Source organism: Hyaena hyaena, unplaced genomic scaffold (genome assembly GCF_003009895.1).
Source record: "Hyaena hyaena isolate Hyena2069 unplaced genomic scaffold, ASM300989v1 scaffold_685, whole genome shotgun sequence".
NCBI classification, from domain to species: Eukaryota; Metazoa; Chordata; class Mammalia; order Carnivora; family Hyaenidae; genus Hyaena; species Hyaena hyaena.
The window spans coordinates 17,867-33,184 of NW_024081318.1; the positions used below are offsets into that span (position 1 = coordinate 17,867).

At 43.7% G+C, this 15,318-nt stretch overlaps 1 protein-coding gene across 3 annotated transcripts in view; it reads right to left on the minus strand.

The window, feature by feature from the left end:
* Positions 1 to 2,491: 2,491 nt before the first annotated feature.
* The window catches only part of GNG12 (G protein subunit gamma 12), a 76,363-nt gene continuing 63,536 nt past the window's right edge, over positions 2,492 to 15,318 (minus strand). For all 3 annotated transcript variants that reach the window (XM_039217401.1, XM_039217403.1, XM_039217404.1), the window contains exons 2-3: positions 7,897 to 8,015; positions 2,492 to 6,331 (exon numbers count right to left, since the gene is read on the minus strand). In XM_039217401.1, coding sequence (XP_039073332.1) covers positions 6,206 to 6,331; positions 7,897 to 7,989 — 219 coding nt within the window. In that variant the 5' untranslated portion in view covers positions 7,990 to 8,015 and the 3' untranslated portion in view covers positions 2,492 to 6,205. The remainder of the gene's footprint in view (positions 6,332 to 7,896; positions 8,016 to 15,318) is intronic.

The following is a 15,318-nucleotide window of genomic DNA, read 5'->3' on the forward strand; positions in this document are numbered from 1 at the left end:
AGTTTGTTTTTGCTTTTGTTCTCTTTACTTGAGGAGACGTATCTGGACAAATGTTGCAAAGGCTGATGTTAAGGGAATTATTGCCTATGTTTTCTTTTAGGAGTTTTATGGTTTTATGTCTCCTATTTAGGTCTTTGGCCCATGTTGATTTTGTGTATGATGTAAAAAGTGGTCCAGTTTCATTCTTCTGTGTGTAACTGTTCAGTATTCCCAGCACTATCTATCAAAGAGACTCTTTTCCTCATCGTATATTCTTGCCTCCTTTGTCATAGATTGACCATATAAGCATGGGTTTATTTCTGGGTTTTTCTCTTTCGTTCACATGTCAACTTTTACTTAGGGTTATCCTTAACCAGATCCTAGGAGACATTAATGCTCAAGTCTGTCAGTGCCAGGAATAAAGTAGAACTGCTGGCCATGTTCTTCCAGTGAGTGACTGCCTTAGGTTTGGCCCCAGTGTAACAACCTATACATCCATCCCCAGGGCCCTCATGATGTCACAGGATGAGTATTTTATGTTAGGACCAGATTTGAAGTCTCTTAGTGAAGCTCTCATTTCTAAGAAAGATGTGTGTGAGGAAGGATGTGGGGGAGGGGGGTGGGGATGGATCTGGAGACCAGAAGTAGCAACTTGTACATAGATATTTTGGCTGTACATTTCTTAGACTTCCAAGCCTGGCATCTTACCATTATCCCTCAGTGGTTTCAATTACTTTTATAATTGAATAGATTAGGATTCATAGGGTGTAAGAATGCTTCATATAAATAATTCTCAATGATAGCTAAAACTTTACTATTTTCTACTCCTTTATGCTAAACATTGCTCTTTCCATAGTCCTATTTTATAGTTCCAATGATCTACTAACCATTAAGTCATTAGGATTTTAGTATGAATTTATTAGGATTGCCATTTCCCTTTGGGATAAAGAGAATATTGGTTTCTGAAAAAAATTGATAATTGAAGGAAGGGTTCTTGAGACCAGTTGTGTGTGTTTGTCCAAGGCTGGCCTACAGTAAAATGGCCTTAATAGACATGAATGACTCTGATAAGGTGATAGTAATTGGAGTAGCAGAAGGGCTCATCTGAAGGCAAAGGTTGTTTGCTGCTTACGGTGGTAAAAGGGTAAAGTCGCCAGTAGGGCCATCCTCTGAAGACAAGCTAAAAGTGATATCCATGCTAGGTTGTGCGAAGATGGCCACAGCTGATGGTGGAATCCGGTTCTACAGAGCTGTAACCCAAAAGTTTGTAAACCTAGGGACAGGGAAGGAAGGAGGGAGAAATCCTCAAGTGTCTACTTAGCCAAATAAAGTGTCTTATAATGTGTATACACAGGTATATGTATGTTGTAACCAACCATCTTGCCAATGAGAAGCTGATCACACCCCCCCCCCCCCCCCCCCCCCCCCCCCCCCCGCCATATCTAAGAGAGTTGAAAGGCCACGATATGCATCTCCACACCAAGCTAACACCATCATTCTAGGTGTGAGTTCTTTGTTCATAATATTAAGGTAGTGTAACATTTCATCTGCCATGTTTACTTACATTGTCTCTCTTTTTTATTACCCTCTTTCTTCATCTTGTTTTAAACCCACCCCTACCCAATCCCATCTCCCAATACTGTTGTCTTCCACTGAAAGTCACAGCAACTTGTAATTTGGTCTGAACAAGTGAAAGTGCATGTTAGTTGCTGTTTTCCATGACCAAAATATCTAAATTCTTTAGTTCTTTCCTAGAAAGGGTTGAGGGACTCTTTGGCTTCTTTATAGTATGTAAGTACTGATTCTCATAAGTTAGGACCATCTCTGTAGCTGCCTAGTTTGTAACCACTCATTGGCTGCCTTTTTTCCCCCTTTCTGGATGATGATATTCTTCCTTCATCTCTAAGGGAATCCCAGCCCTAAGGGAAGGAATTGAGGAGGCGGCAGGGTACCTTTGGCAAACACTTGGTGAGTATGAGTCATTGTTGAGTGTAATGGCCTTTTCATTTGTTATCTGTTTCCATGGTCACAGCTGGGTCTCAGGATGGGAAACAGCCCTCTACACATTGGATACCATTACATCATTCCTCTTTAATAACCTCCACTGCCTTCCTGTTGCTTGCAGGATAAACAAGTAGTTTGGGAGGTACTCTGCACACTAGTTTTGAGCCCACTCTCCTTCTCTTCCCTCACTTTCTTCCAAAACTTCATGCTAGTGCTTACAAAATTTCTTTTTTCAAGACCCAGCTCAACCATCACCTCCCTTGGACGCCTCCTCAGACTTCACTGTTGTGGAGCTGGTCCTTCCTCCTCCGGGCTCTCACAGTACTATGTGCTCTCCTTCACACAGGGTACTCTGGTACTTTGATTGTTAGTTTATATATCTGCCATTCCACCCTCCTCGCTCTGGACTGTGTGAGTCTTACTCAATGGAGTGTCAGAGCCTGTTATTCAACATCTGGCTCTCAGGGTTTAAAAAATGTTAACTGAATGAAGGAAAAGGGAAGAGAACTGGTCTTCTATTAATTTATTGAGCAAAACACAAGTAGGATGATACAGTGAGGCACTGATCGAATAAAGAGAAGGATGTTTTAATGAAACTTCTTTTGAATCTGTGAAGTTACATGTGAAGTAAATGTTTCTATTTTTTCCATAGGACAGATTTCCAAACAATGATCACAGTGCTTAGGTTAATAAGATGCTGGACAGATGAGTAGCCAAAGAATGCTATAAAATAACAAAATCCCATCAACTATATATCAAACGCAGATTACTGGGACATCAAGTGAATGATGTTTAGAGTTACATGGCTAAAAACAAGACATTACAATAATCAAGTCTATAAAACCAGAAAAGGCTTTATAACAAAAAGTCCTTTCATAAGCTATTAAATGAGCATATATGATAGACAAACCATTTTATATTTTGAAGCAGCTTATAGCACCAACACGTTGGCAGGCCCTGTAGCGGGGTAGGCCATTGGACTGAGGCTTCGGAGAGTGGATCTCCACCATCATCTACTTCAAGCCCCTTGTTTTACAGATGGTAGAACGGAGGCCCAGTGAGATGAAGTGCCTTGTTCGGAGTCACACAACACAGGGACACCACATTGGCTAAAAAAGGAGCCAAGGCTATGATCCAGGCCACCCAACTTTTGGTAAGTGCTCTATTTTAATTTACACTAAATTCTATTTGATTCACGTATTTTGTTCCTGTTAACAGATCTACCATAAAAGAAATAAATACAATTCATAACACACTCCAGTATTATGTTTTATTGAGAAGGACTGACATGTAGTTCAATTTTTGGGCCTCTACAGATCTTCAATCAATAGTTGGAGTAATCAGATGACACTTAGTTGTAAATCAGCTGAGAAGAAGGCATCTGAAGCCAAAGTTCAGCACATTGTCTACTACTTCAATTAACCTGTGCCTCAAAGTTATTAAATCACTGGTATAATTTTTTTTGATAGTTGAAAGATTAGTAAAGTACAAAAACAGTATGGAGAGAAGGCAGGTCCTTCCTTTAAAAGATAATTATGGCACTTTCATTTTCATAAGGTAAGGAAATGTAAAAACCCGATTCTTTGTAGAAGAAAAAGTAGCCACAACCTCTACTTGGTGAATGAACTGGAATAATGTGTTGCTGTAAAGTACTCTGGAGTCTTGAAACATTATCTAGCATATCTTGCCATGGTCCTGAGGCCTCAATTGGACAGATTTATGCACTAATGAACATTAAGAATGAAAGAGATCACCATTAAGAAAAACAGCATTAAAGGCAAAAGTATAATGAACACATTTAAATAGCTTCACAGATATGAAGCCAAGAAGTTGCATGTATATATGCGATTAAGTATGTTTTTATAGTGGTAGCTGGAAAAACAATTACACATACTGGGCATTTGTCCATTATCATAAACCAGCTGCTGTAGAACAGTTAAAAATGGTGTTTCATAAGTAAAATAAAGCCTGATAAGTGACTTCTACATATCCTATATGTATACTTTCTCACATAGACGTCTAGTTGAAAGTAAATCAACGTTTAGCTACAATTTTTCTCCACTGGGTCCAGCATCAAAGGATGTGATTTCACTTTTCTTAAACATGCCCTATACCTCGTTAGGAAGTTACATGACATTTATACTCCTAGCCTTTATGTTATCTGACCAGCAAAAGCTGAACTCTCCAGGGACCTCAAGTCTATTCCTTACCACTATAAGCACTTTAACAAACAGAGAGCAAAACATATTTGTTCTCTTTTGGTAAAAGAACATAATTTAGTACTCAAGAATGAACTATGCTTGCTACTGAAAAAGTGCACATATAATGAAAAGGTATAATAAATTTCATAAAAATATTTAACAAGCTGTATTATAAATATTTAAAGAAACATGTTAAAAATCAGAGTGAAAATAAGATTAGTGTTCTGAAACTATCAGTAGAAAAATATACTTATTAAAAGAAAATGTCTCATTAAGTGAAGCATTAAATGTAATGTTGTCTTTTTAGTGCACATTTCAAATTTCACCTTTATCTCTCCTAAACAGGTGCCCATAATTTACTTGGAAACTGGTCATATTGCAAAACCCAGAGGCAGATGACAAGAGGTTAAGGCCCATGGCGTGATTTTCACGTGACCTTGGAAAAGTCCGGGCAGTTCACAATACTGAACAGGTAGGTAACTGGGGAAATACTGTCTGTATTTGAGCAGTTTAAAAATAGCACTACAATTGTTCACCCACAATCAGCTTAATGCTCAAAAACAGACATTAGGTTTTAAAAGGGGCTTGTGTTGCAGGGCAAGATTATACAGAACTAGGGAAAACCATCATAAATAATTCCATCGTGGGGCTGACTCCTTTTGGAAAAGGAGGTTTTAATCCTTCATCAGTAGTTATTTTTAATGAACTAAAGATGAATTAAAACATCAAAGGCTTGTGTATGGTTTGACCTCTTAAGTGAGCACTTTTTTTTTTTTTTTTTTTTAAAGGACCTTTCTCTCTCTCTGATAAAGTTACAATACTCTCTGGGCACAGGCGATTCCTTGAGGTGCCCCCTGGAAATTCCAAGGATGTGAGGGCTGCATGCATGTCCAAAGGAAAATCCAGGAACCCACTGCTGGAGCCCTAAAACCCAAGTTGTGTACCCCTGACTCCAAGCCTGCTTCAGGTGGTTTGTGGACAAGGTAGGGAACACACTGGCACTATAGGTATTTGAAAGGTGCTTAAGGGCCTGATACCATTGTGTTTCATATGTTTCAGTCCCACCGTGTTCTACCCACTTGGGCTCTGGAAACAGATGTTCTAGTGGGAGAGGAAAGACAAAGGGCAGGGCAGAGAGAGTGAAATCACAAAGTCTGGCTGAGAAAAGCAGCTGGTTTTCACACATTCCTGCTCCTCTTTGGCAGGGGCCCATGCACACTCTGTCTCACTCTAGGCATTAGGGTGGCAGAGGTGTCTCCTCATAATCCAGAAAACATGAGCCCCAGAGGCCTCCCCCCGCTTCTCCAGACTCAGGATCATAGGAGCCTTTTTAGGTTCCCTTGTGAATGCCTCATAAGAAGGTTTTTAGTTCCGTTTTTAAATTTTAATCGGTATAGTTGATTTTAGCCTAAGAGGTCAGCCAACATTTCTTCATGACTCAATTACAGTGGATACCTTTTGTACAATAACTATATGAAAAACTTTTATTCTATCTACATACAGCTCAAGACAAAGGTATAACTTCTGCAGTTGAACTGATGGCATGGAGAGAGAAAGTTTAATAAGGAAATAAGCATTGATATGTGTATATACAAAGACGTATATATACACACAAAACACTCCTCACCCATGTACACTGTAGAGGTTGGCACAACCCTATTAAAAACATACTAAGTTATTCTTGGCATTTTCATCTTTATGACTGGGTTATTCATATATTTAAAAGTATATAATCATGCTTTTTTTTAAATGGCCCAAACCAACTTTTCTAAAGCAATAATCCAATATGACGCCGTAGTTATCAAATGGAAAAGATGATTTGTAATTCTGTATTAAATCAGTAACAGGTGTTTTAGAGAAAGGGCAACTTGGAAAATAAAGACATCAGAGTCAATCATTCCAAGTCAGAGTATTTTAGTTATTAGCAGTGGTTACCAAATAAGCTGAAGGTAAATTTCTTCCCAGGAGCTGCTCACAATTTGCTTTGTTGAGAAGAGGTGAGGGACTGTTTCTGTGTTCCTCTATAAGATGATGCAAGTTTTTTTATCCTTGAAAGGGTTTTCTGAGGTTGGTATCCCGATCAGCAAAGGGTCACTCCTGGCGTGCTCCTCACAGTAGGACATGAGGTCTGCTGATGCCTTTGAAACCTGACAAACCAAAGCAAACACATGAGAAAATAATGGACTGTCAAACATTAAAAGGGCAGTTGAATGCTGGCCCTTTGGATAGATTGGTGGAGTGATACTTGGAGACCCTGTTTCTCCCAGATTACTTATCAGTTATAAAGGACAAAGATTTGTAAAGGGACACATTTGGCAGTTCTGCTTCTTTAACCGAGTGATCAGATTTAAAGATCGGAGAAAAATGACATCATGTGCCTCCTAGCGTGAGCACAGATGACCTATCACCAGCTAGCAAGTATTCCTGCCAAAACATTTAGCCAGCATTGAATAATCGGTAAGCGATGGTATCCAATGAGAGGGCCATTCTGCAAAATGAGTGGCCTGGATTCTTCAAAAGTAGACTGTGTATCAGATAGTATTAGATGATCGCGAATGTTATAATTGTACTGTGGTTATGAAGAAGGTAAAGTATTTAAGGGTGAAGAGTCACGATGTCTGCAAATAACTTTTAAGTGGTTTAAAGGGTATGTGTTGTGTGGGTGTGTGTACAAACACAGAAAAAGCAAATGTGGCAAAATGTTAATAATTGGTGAATCTTGGCAGAGTAGATGGGTGTTTGTTATAGCTCTTCTAAAGGTTTGACATTTTTCAAAATAAAAAGTGTGAGAATGGGGCAGTATAAGTGAATCAAGGGAAGGCTGTATCTTAGCTTGTATTTGATACAAAAGTGGAATGCAGGACAGAGTTTAGGAACTGGATTATGGGCTTGGAGTCAATACTCTTGGGAAAATAAAAGGAGGGATAAAATTTCTCTCTCCAATTGGAAGATTCAGTGCTTCCTCTGGCAGGAGTTAAAAACAAAATGCCATGCCCTGTTCAGAAGTCTTGGGTGGGCTATTCCACAGCATAATCAGATCAGTGTCCTCAGGCAAGGAACACAGAGCAGCTGAGTCCTGTCAAATACAGCATAAGCAGCCTCATGTTTTGAAGACAGGTGACTATCTCTAGGCCCAGAGGAATGTATCAGGTGACTGCTTCAGTTTCTAGGAAACAGCATTACTCACAACATTCCAGGGCACACACTGCCTAGTTCTCTCTTGGGATTTGGGGAGAAAAGACTTCGAAGTCAGGTGACCTTACAAATGCCTTCCCGTTTCTTGCAGATCTCAATTAAGGCTGGCATTACTCACCCTGGGTGCAGAATGTGGTCATTAAAATAGTCCGTACACATTTAAAAAGTGGTGTAGTCTTAAAAAAGGAGACCCTGAGTGTTGACCTTGCTGTGCAAGACTAGCTCACCTGCACATATAACTCTAGAGTGCTTAGTAAATTCCAGAGGGATAACAAGGGTGTTTATAAAGTCCATCTAGAACCCTGTCCCAGTGCAGAACAGAGAGATCACAGGACTTTCAGGGAAGGCAGGTCCTTGGGGAATCCTGTCATTGGATTTAGGTATTCTGTTCAAATAGAGAGGCTAACTCAGACACTTTGGCTTCCTCCCTGTGCTTTTGAAATGAAGCCCATGCTGGGTAGAAACGAACAGAGGGGCCTGACCAGAAAACTTGTCTGATCCCATCCAGGCTTCTTACCTTTATTCTCTCGATGGAGGCTTCCATTCTCAACTGCTGCACAGTCCTCCGTGCCTGGGCGATGTTGTTGGTGCTTGCTGTTTTGCTCGACATTGTCAGGTATCGTTTTTACCTGAAACCTGAAAAGAATGTAAGTTGTTTAAACATTCCTGAAGTTTTCATTACTTAGGGGAAAAGGATGCATTTTTTTCCCCAGTCATCACGGGCTCCGTGAGGTAGTTACGAGAATGCCTTCCCATGGGAGCTCCTTCATAAATCTTTCCTTTGCAGAAAGCCAGTACTAGTTGTTTCATCCATACACCCTGACCTACAGCACAATGGAGCCTTTTCTAGTATCTTCTAAGAGGAAACAAATATACATAAACATTTGTGGTAGTTAGGGGGCCTCTGGCACATATGAGCATATGCAAGCACAGTCTGCGTTAACGTGTGTAGTTTAATATTACTGCTATGTACTTTAACAGAAGGTTTGATTTTATTTCATTTTGGCTCTCTTACCCCACTATTACACTGATTCAAGTGCTGGCAACAGAAAACAGCAAAGGAGAGTGCCTCTGGAGAACTTTGCACAAAGGGTGCATTTTTAGGTGCAATCGAGGTTTGCAATCATTTGAGGAATGTTAGTTAGGCAGATAAGGAAGCCTTTATTCAAGAAAAAGTGGGAACCTTTCAGCTGCAAGACTCTCCGCGATGAACCCCCTGCAAATGTCAAAGGGGATACACTGAGTAGTTTAAAGCCTGAAATATTTAATAGAACTGTCTTTCCCTCCTTTACCTCTCTCTCGCCTCAGCCAGGCACCCAGGGCACTTGCTAATCCTGTACCCCTCCCTCCACATGTTCGGGGGGTTGACTCTCCTCTCGGACTTGAGCCTTGGAGCTAAGGCTGCTCTTTCCCTTTCGCTCCTCGGCCACCTGGTAAAAAGGAAATGAAACCTCCTGGACCTTGAGCTTCAACCCGGCTGGTTGTCTAAGGACATATTCCAAAAGGCAGGCAGGCTGGGAAAAGCGTTGCTTGGCGCCTCTGCCATATATGGCTAAGTTCTGTCTGGGCACTGTGGCGGGGGGGGGGGGGGGGGGGGGGGGGGGGGGGGGGAGGCGGAGCTGGCAGGCCGGGCAGCACGGTGGCAGTTCTGTGACTCATAGCAGCAGGTGGACGGTAGGTATGCCTCCCTCATACTATGCAAGGGCTCAGCAAAGTCTCAGGGCACCGTGGCGCCTGCAGCAAACCGAGGCTGACTCAACCTTCTGGAAGGGCCACAGTTGCACCAAGCATCTCAGCCATAAAGCCTTAGGACCAGGCAGGGCTACACAACACGCCCGCAACCCCTCGGCTCCACAGTGTCTACCATGTGAGCACCAAAGCTCTCTACCTGAGCTCTGCCACACTTGGAATGCTCCCAAGGGCTCCGGGCCAGAGCTTTGGTCAGAGGCAGCTTGGGGTCAATTGTATTTTAAAAACAAACAAACAAAAAAACCTGTTTTTAACTGTGTGCAGAAATTTGACATCCAGCCTCACAGTCATGTTTCACATTCCTGGGTTTGGACCCTGCCTCTGGCACTTACTAGCTGCGTGAAACTGGGCTGGTCACTTAACCTCTATGGCCCCAAGTTTTCTTCTGCATAATTTGAGATGATGGTTTTTGAGGAGCCCCTTTGTTCATGTACATATAGTATTTATCGGAGGACCAAGGCACTCCCCAAACAGCAGCTGCTCTTGTATTTATCCGTAGGAGGCCATATTCAACACGATGAATCAGAATTCCGTGTACCTGGCTGCCTCCCCCAGGTCAGTGAGGCTCCAGGGTTCTGACGACTGGGCCTGGGTGGGCTGTGGAATGAGGCCCCTGTTTAAGTGCCTCCTTAGGCCATTCTGCTGCACTCTGCTCTCCGGGCAGAATGAAAGGGCTGGTGACAGGCAACAGAGGATTCCCCTAGAATAAGGATGTCCTGGCCGTGCAGGAAACTGGGAGGAGGAGTCCTATGGCAGGGCAGGGTGGCCCTGCTTTATCCTAGGCCTTGGCGACCTCATTTCAACACACTCCCTGCCTCACTGCCTCTTCCTCAGACTCCGGTCATCCAGCCCCACCCAAGGGAGAGGCCTAGCCAGGGTCTGCTCCCAGGGGTTTTGCTCATACCCAGTGGCCTGGCCCAGTGTTCTTCTGTGCTCCCAGGCAAGCTCTTATTAACAGAGCCTCTGAAATGGGCCGGAGGCAGAAGGCAAACCTCCCTGCAAGCACAGTGAAGCACCCTGATTCACGCATTCTAGTTGCACATTTTGTGCCCTGCAGCATGGTAAATGGGGCTCCTGCGCCAGTTGGCGAAGGTTCTGAGGACTGGCCCCTAGCCTCCAGAATGTGAATATGATACCCTTCTGAAGGGCCTGTGGTTTCCAGGCTCCATCCTAAGGACTTTCTACACGTCCCTTTGCATGAGAATAACGCCAAGCATTCTCTTTCCTTCAGCCTCCAGGGCATAAAGTTTCCAAGGCCTGAGCGAGTTTTCCTCTAACTGCACACCAGTTCACATTGGTCAGCCTGGACCATTCGTTGCTCCCTCCCACAAAGCTATGAGCAAAGAGCCCATGGTCAGGCTCTATTTATAAAATACTGGGGTAGAGGCACCTGGGTGGTTCAGTCGGTTAAGCGTACAACTTTGGCTCAGGTCATGATCTCGTGGTTCATGGGTTCGAGCCCTGCATCAGGCTCTGTGCTGACACCTTGGAATCTGGATCCTGCTTCAGATTCTGTGTCTCCCTCTCTCTCTGCCCCTCCCTCCAGATATCAAAACATAAAGCATTAAAAAAATTTTTAAAAAATACTGGGGTAGTCCCTCTAAAATCGGTGAGAAACTTTGCCTTCTAGTACACGGAGGAGTTTCTTCCGGTAATAAGAGTCGTGACTGAAAACAGGTACCAATTCACAGTTCATGCCTGCAGGCTTAGCGCTTCTGGCAGTTGTCCCCTATTCTGATATCAGAGTTCTGACTTGCTCCTTCAGTCTTTTCCCATTTCTCAGACAGCTTCTGGCTTCCTTCCCCTGGGGACCCTTTCTCCTCTGCTTCAGGAGGAGTGGAGCCCCTCCTCTGGCCCCACCAACTTTTCTCGGGCTCCCAAAGCAAATACGAGTTCTCAAAGTCTGTTTCCCTCTCCTGGCACATGTCTAAACCCACCCAGAAAAGTAGTTAAAGTTTAGGAGATGGGTGATTTTCACAGCTTCACAGATTATTAAACACCAACAACTTCCCACTGAATACTGTACAGGAATAGCATTTGGCAGGTCAATTAAATGGGGGATATCTGTGGCCATTCCTAGCAAAAGCTGTGTATGGGGCCGCTGGAGAACAACATCTCCTACTACAACATTCTTCTTAGGGAGAAGTCAGATCAAAGTTCTACTGTTTCAACTTAAGGAGTCCTGTGGAGGGACTCAGGGCTGAGCTGCCTCCTGTCACTGCAAAAACAGCCACCACTATTTGACTGGGGGGAGATGGAAGGTGTTTCCAGGAGCTGGAGGTCTCGCTGAGGACTTCCTCCCCGCCTGCAGCTTCTTTGCATCTTCTCAACAGCTAGATGGAGAGAACAGACAGCTCCGACCATCTCTGTGCCTTGAGAGGGTTTTTTTGGGTTTTTTGCTCTTCCCTCAAAGGCAAGGATGTCTGTCTGTGCTACCAGGTGGATAAAAGGCTTGCTTTATTCTTATTTTAAGAATAGCTTCCAAGGCAAACACCACCTGATATTTGTATGCAATCCTAGACTGCACACATTGCTTTCATTCGCAGTGGTCTGTGAAGCCTCACTACGATCCTGAAAGGTATTACTATTTCATGCTCATTTTATAGATGGGACAACTGAAGTTTGAAAAACTTGCCTCAAGTTAACCCAACTCATAAGCCCTGAACCAGTTTGTAAGCCTTTCACACTGGAAACCATGCTTCCTACTGCACCGAGGATGCAATTCCAATTAATTTGATTCACAAACACTCAGGGCAAGGTGACCTTGACACCGATGACCTGCAGTTGTGGGCTTGCTGACTGCTCTGTGCAACATCCCTTCTGGTGCAGAAAGCATCTGTTTATCCAGTGCCCTGCAAAACAGGCCTCCCCTCTCCTTTCCGCAAGCTAAGCAAGAATGTTCTGTCACGCCCAGGCAAGGACTGAGGTCAGCATCTGGAGATCCTGAGCCCCCAGCCCTCTATCCCTGTCTCTGCCTCCCTAAAGGGCAGAGGCCTGCACAGAACCTCAGTTTGAGGAAACGCCGGCTATCGCTTCTGCGGCCTTGTTCACATTTTTACATGTGGCTAGCAGATCTAAATACACATATGTAATATTTAGTGATTCAAATAGTTGGCATTGGTTTTAAGGCTGTTGTTCATCTGAATTCTTAGGTTCCTAGAAATTCCTAGGAACAAGATTTCCCATTAGGGAAAGAAGAGCATCTTAATCTTTGTCCAGAGCAGCCTGCAGCAGGGAGAGGGTGGGGTTGGAAAGTGTGTCAGGGAGCAGGGAAGCAGCAGCTGAATCACAAGGTCATCCTGGCCAGGCCAATAACTGAAGGCCTGGACCAAAGCCAGCGTTCTGAGTAAATACGCCCCTTGTGTCTATAATAAAAGAGCAGGTTAAAACAAAAAACAAAAAACCCTGAAACGGTTTCCATCTGATCTTCCCTTCTGATCTTGCCTTCAACTATCAAAGTCTTAATGTCTTTCCCTGGCTTGGCTCTTTGTCAGTGCCCCTCATCTATTAACAGGGTGCAGGCGGCAATACTTACCTCACAGGGTTGCTGGGAAGAGAAACAAGAGTGCCTATCAGTACTGTACCCTGTGCACACAGATATTTAATAAGTGCTGGGTCTCTTGCTTTACTGACAAGACCGAAAATCATGCATTCGGTATGAAACAGAAGAAAAATTCACCCAGCAAAAGAGTAAAAGAAGAATTTCAAGGTAATATGATTGGTTAGCAGCAGGCTTTAATATGGCCCTAGAGGGAGTACAGTCAGATCCTTAGAACGGTGTCTCTATCTCCTGAACACTTGTTTTAAATCAGAGCCTGCAGGCTGAATCCAGACTATGGATATGTTTGGTCAGGCCCTGCACAGGGTTAACTCAACCGTGTGTGTATGTGGTACGTGTGTGTGTTTTAACTTTAAATTGTCAACATTTGAAAAACTGAGCTATCACTTTAAGACAAAGATTTCTGGAAAAATCAGAGAATCTTATAAAAGTGGGCTGGACCTAAGTAGAGGCTGTGGCTTTAACATTTGCTGACATACCTGCCTATCCCTCTATTTGAACTTAAGACACAGCCTTTGTACTATGCCTTGGACATTTCGTTCCAGGGACATACTCAAGGATTAGGACAGGGGACTTGAGCTCACTCCTGTCCTTGCCACTGCCTAGATCTAGGGCCCTCTGGAAGGACTTGTAACCTATGTAAGCCTCAATTTTCTCATGGGAAAAATGGGGATAATAACGTTCATATTTCAAAGAGCTGTTAAGAGCATCAGATAAAATATGCATGTAAGTGTAATAAATACAAAGAATACTTTTGCTGAAGTGTTAAGTACCTATACCTTCTGATCACGCCCCCTGCGAAGTACTCTAGGCACCTACAGTCCCTGATGGTTGGCACTGGACAGCTGCCCTCCCTTCCTTCTGTGGTGCCCTGCGACACCACAGTGACGGAAAGAAAAATGCCCCTCCCCCCAACTCAGAATAAACTGTATTTGGAGATAGGGCCTTTACACTTAATTTAACACAATTAAGTTAAATGAGCTCATTAGGGTGGGCCCCGATCCAGTATGACTGGTGTCCTTACAAGAAGAGGGAATTTAGGGGGTGCCAGGGTTCCTCAGTCAGTTAAACATCCAACTCTTGATTTCAGTTCAGGTCATGATCTCACGGGTTCATGGGTTCAAGCCCCACATCAGGCTCTGTGTTCACAGTGTACTGCCTGCTTGGGATTCTTTCTTTTTCTCTCTCTCTGCCCCTACCCTGCCTGCTCATGCATGCACTCTCTCTCAAATTAAAAAAAAAAAAAGGAATTCAGAGACAGACGGGCACAGAGGGAAGAGCATGTGAAGATACGGGGAGAAGATGGCCATCTACAAGCCATGCAGAGTCCTTGGAGGACAGCAAGGCTGTTGATCCCTTGATTGCAGACTTCTAGCCTCCAGAAGACAAATCTCTGCCATTTAAGCCACTCAGCCTGTGTACTGTTATGGCAACCTGAGCCAACTAAGCTACTAAGGTTCCCTTGCAACTAGAATCTGGATGATGGGGCTCCACCAAAGGGGTGGGGATGCGTTTTTCAGAGATCTGGAAGGTGGAAGTGAGGAGGCCAGTGTTTGCGGCCTGGCTTATTTTCTGCAGGCAAGCAGGGTGGTGAGCACGTTGCTCTTTGGGAGCAACCCAGTGTGCAGTTGCTGGCAATGTGACGCTAAGAAACTGTGTGGCTACAGCAGCCTCCCAATTCTCTGCTTCCTGCTGGGCCCCGGTGGTGGTGGTAGGGGGGTGTGGGTGGGAGTAATTCTATGGTGATGTCTGGAAGCTGGTCCTGGTCTGGAAGTCAGGAACCAGTTCCTCCAGCCCTTCTGCTGATTACGCAAGCACCTCATCCCCTGTAGGAAAGCCCATTCTGCTGGCACTGCCAAGCACTCTGTTTGTTGTAACTGAACCCTGACTGATACACAGTTGTTAATCTGTTGTTTTGTAATCTGTAAATAACTTACAAAGGCTAGCTATGATTTCTATTATTATCATGCCATGATTGCTGAACATATCAAGCCCTAAGACCTGAAAACACCGAGATGGAAGTGTAAGATTCTTTCTCCTTCTCTCCAACCAGAGCTCACAGGCGGTAAGACCGAAGGTGGTGAACCTGTGACCAGCCCCATGTCCTGCCCTGTTCCTGTCCAGTTTTGAGAGCAAAGGGCAAAAAGAAGGAGTGACTGGCCTATGGGGGAGAAAAATGAGAGGGAGAGATGAGGAAGGGCTGCACGGAACAGTGGAAAATGTCGTTGGGGCTGGGGGAAGACAGAGTGACTGGAGTTTTTCTCAGAGTTTATATAAGTTCAGAATTAGAATGAAAAATAAGAAGAGCACTCTCTCAAGACCTCAAGAGTTCATCCTCTAAAAGTAGCATTTATACTTGCAGACCCCTGTGAGGTCTTTATCTGGTATCTCTGATGAGTTCACTTTACCTGCCAGCCAGCCACATGTCCCTGAATAACAATGGTGATGGTGGCGATGATGTTACTGTTGTTGTTATAATGATAAAATTTGACCGCTACCACCATTTATTATGTGCCTGGTAAGTGAATTCCATGAATCATTTCATTTAATCCTCTTAGAGAGGAGTTCTTTTATCATTTCTGTTTTATAGATGAAACACAGAGAGGTCAAAAGAATCTTGATGAAGATTAT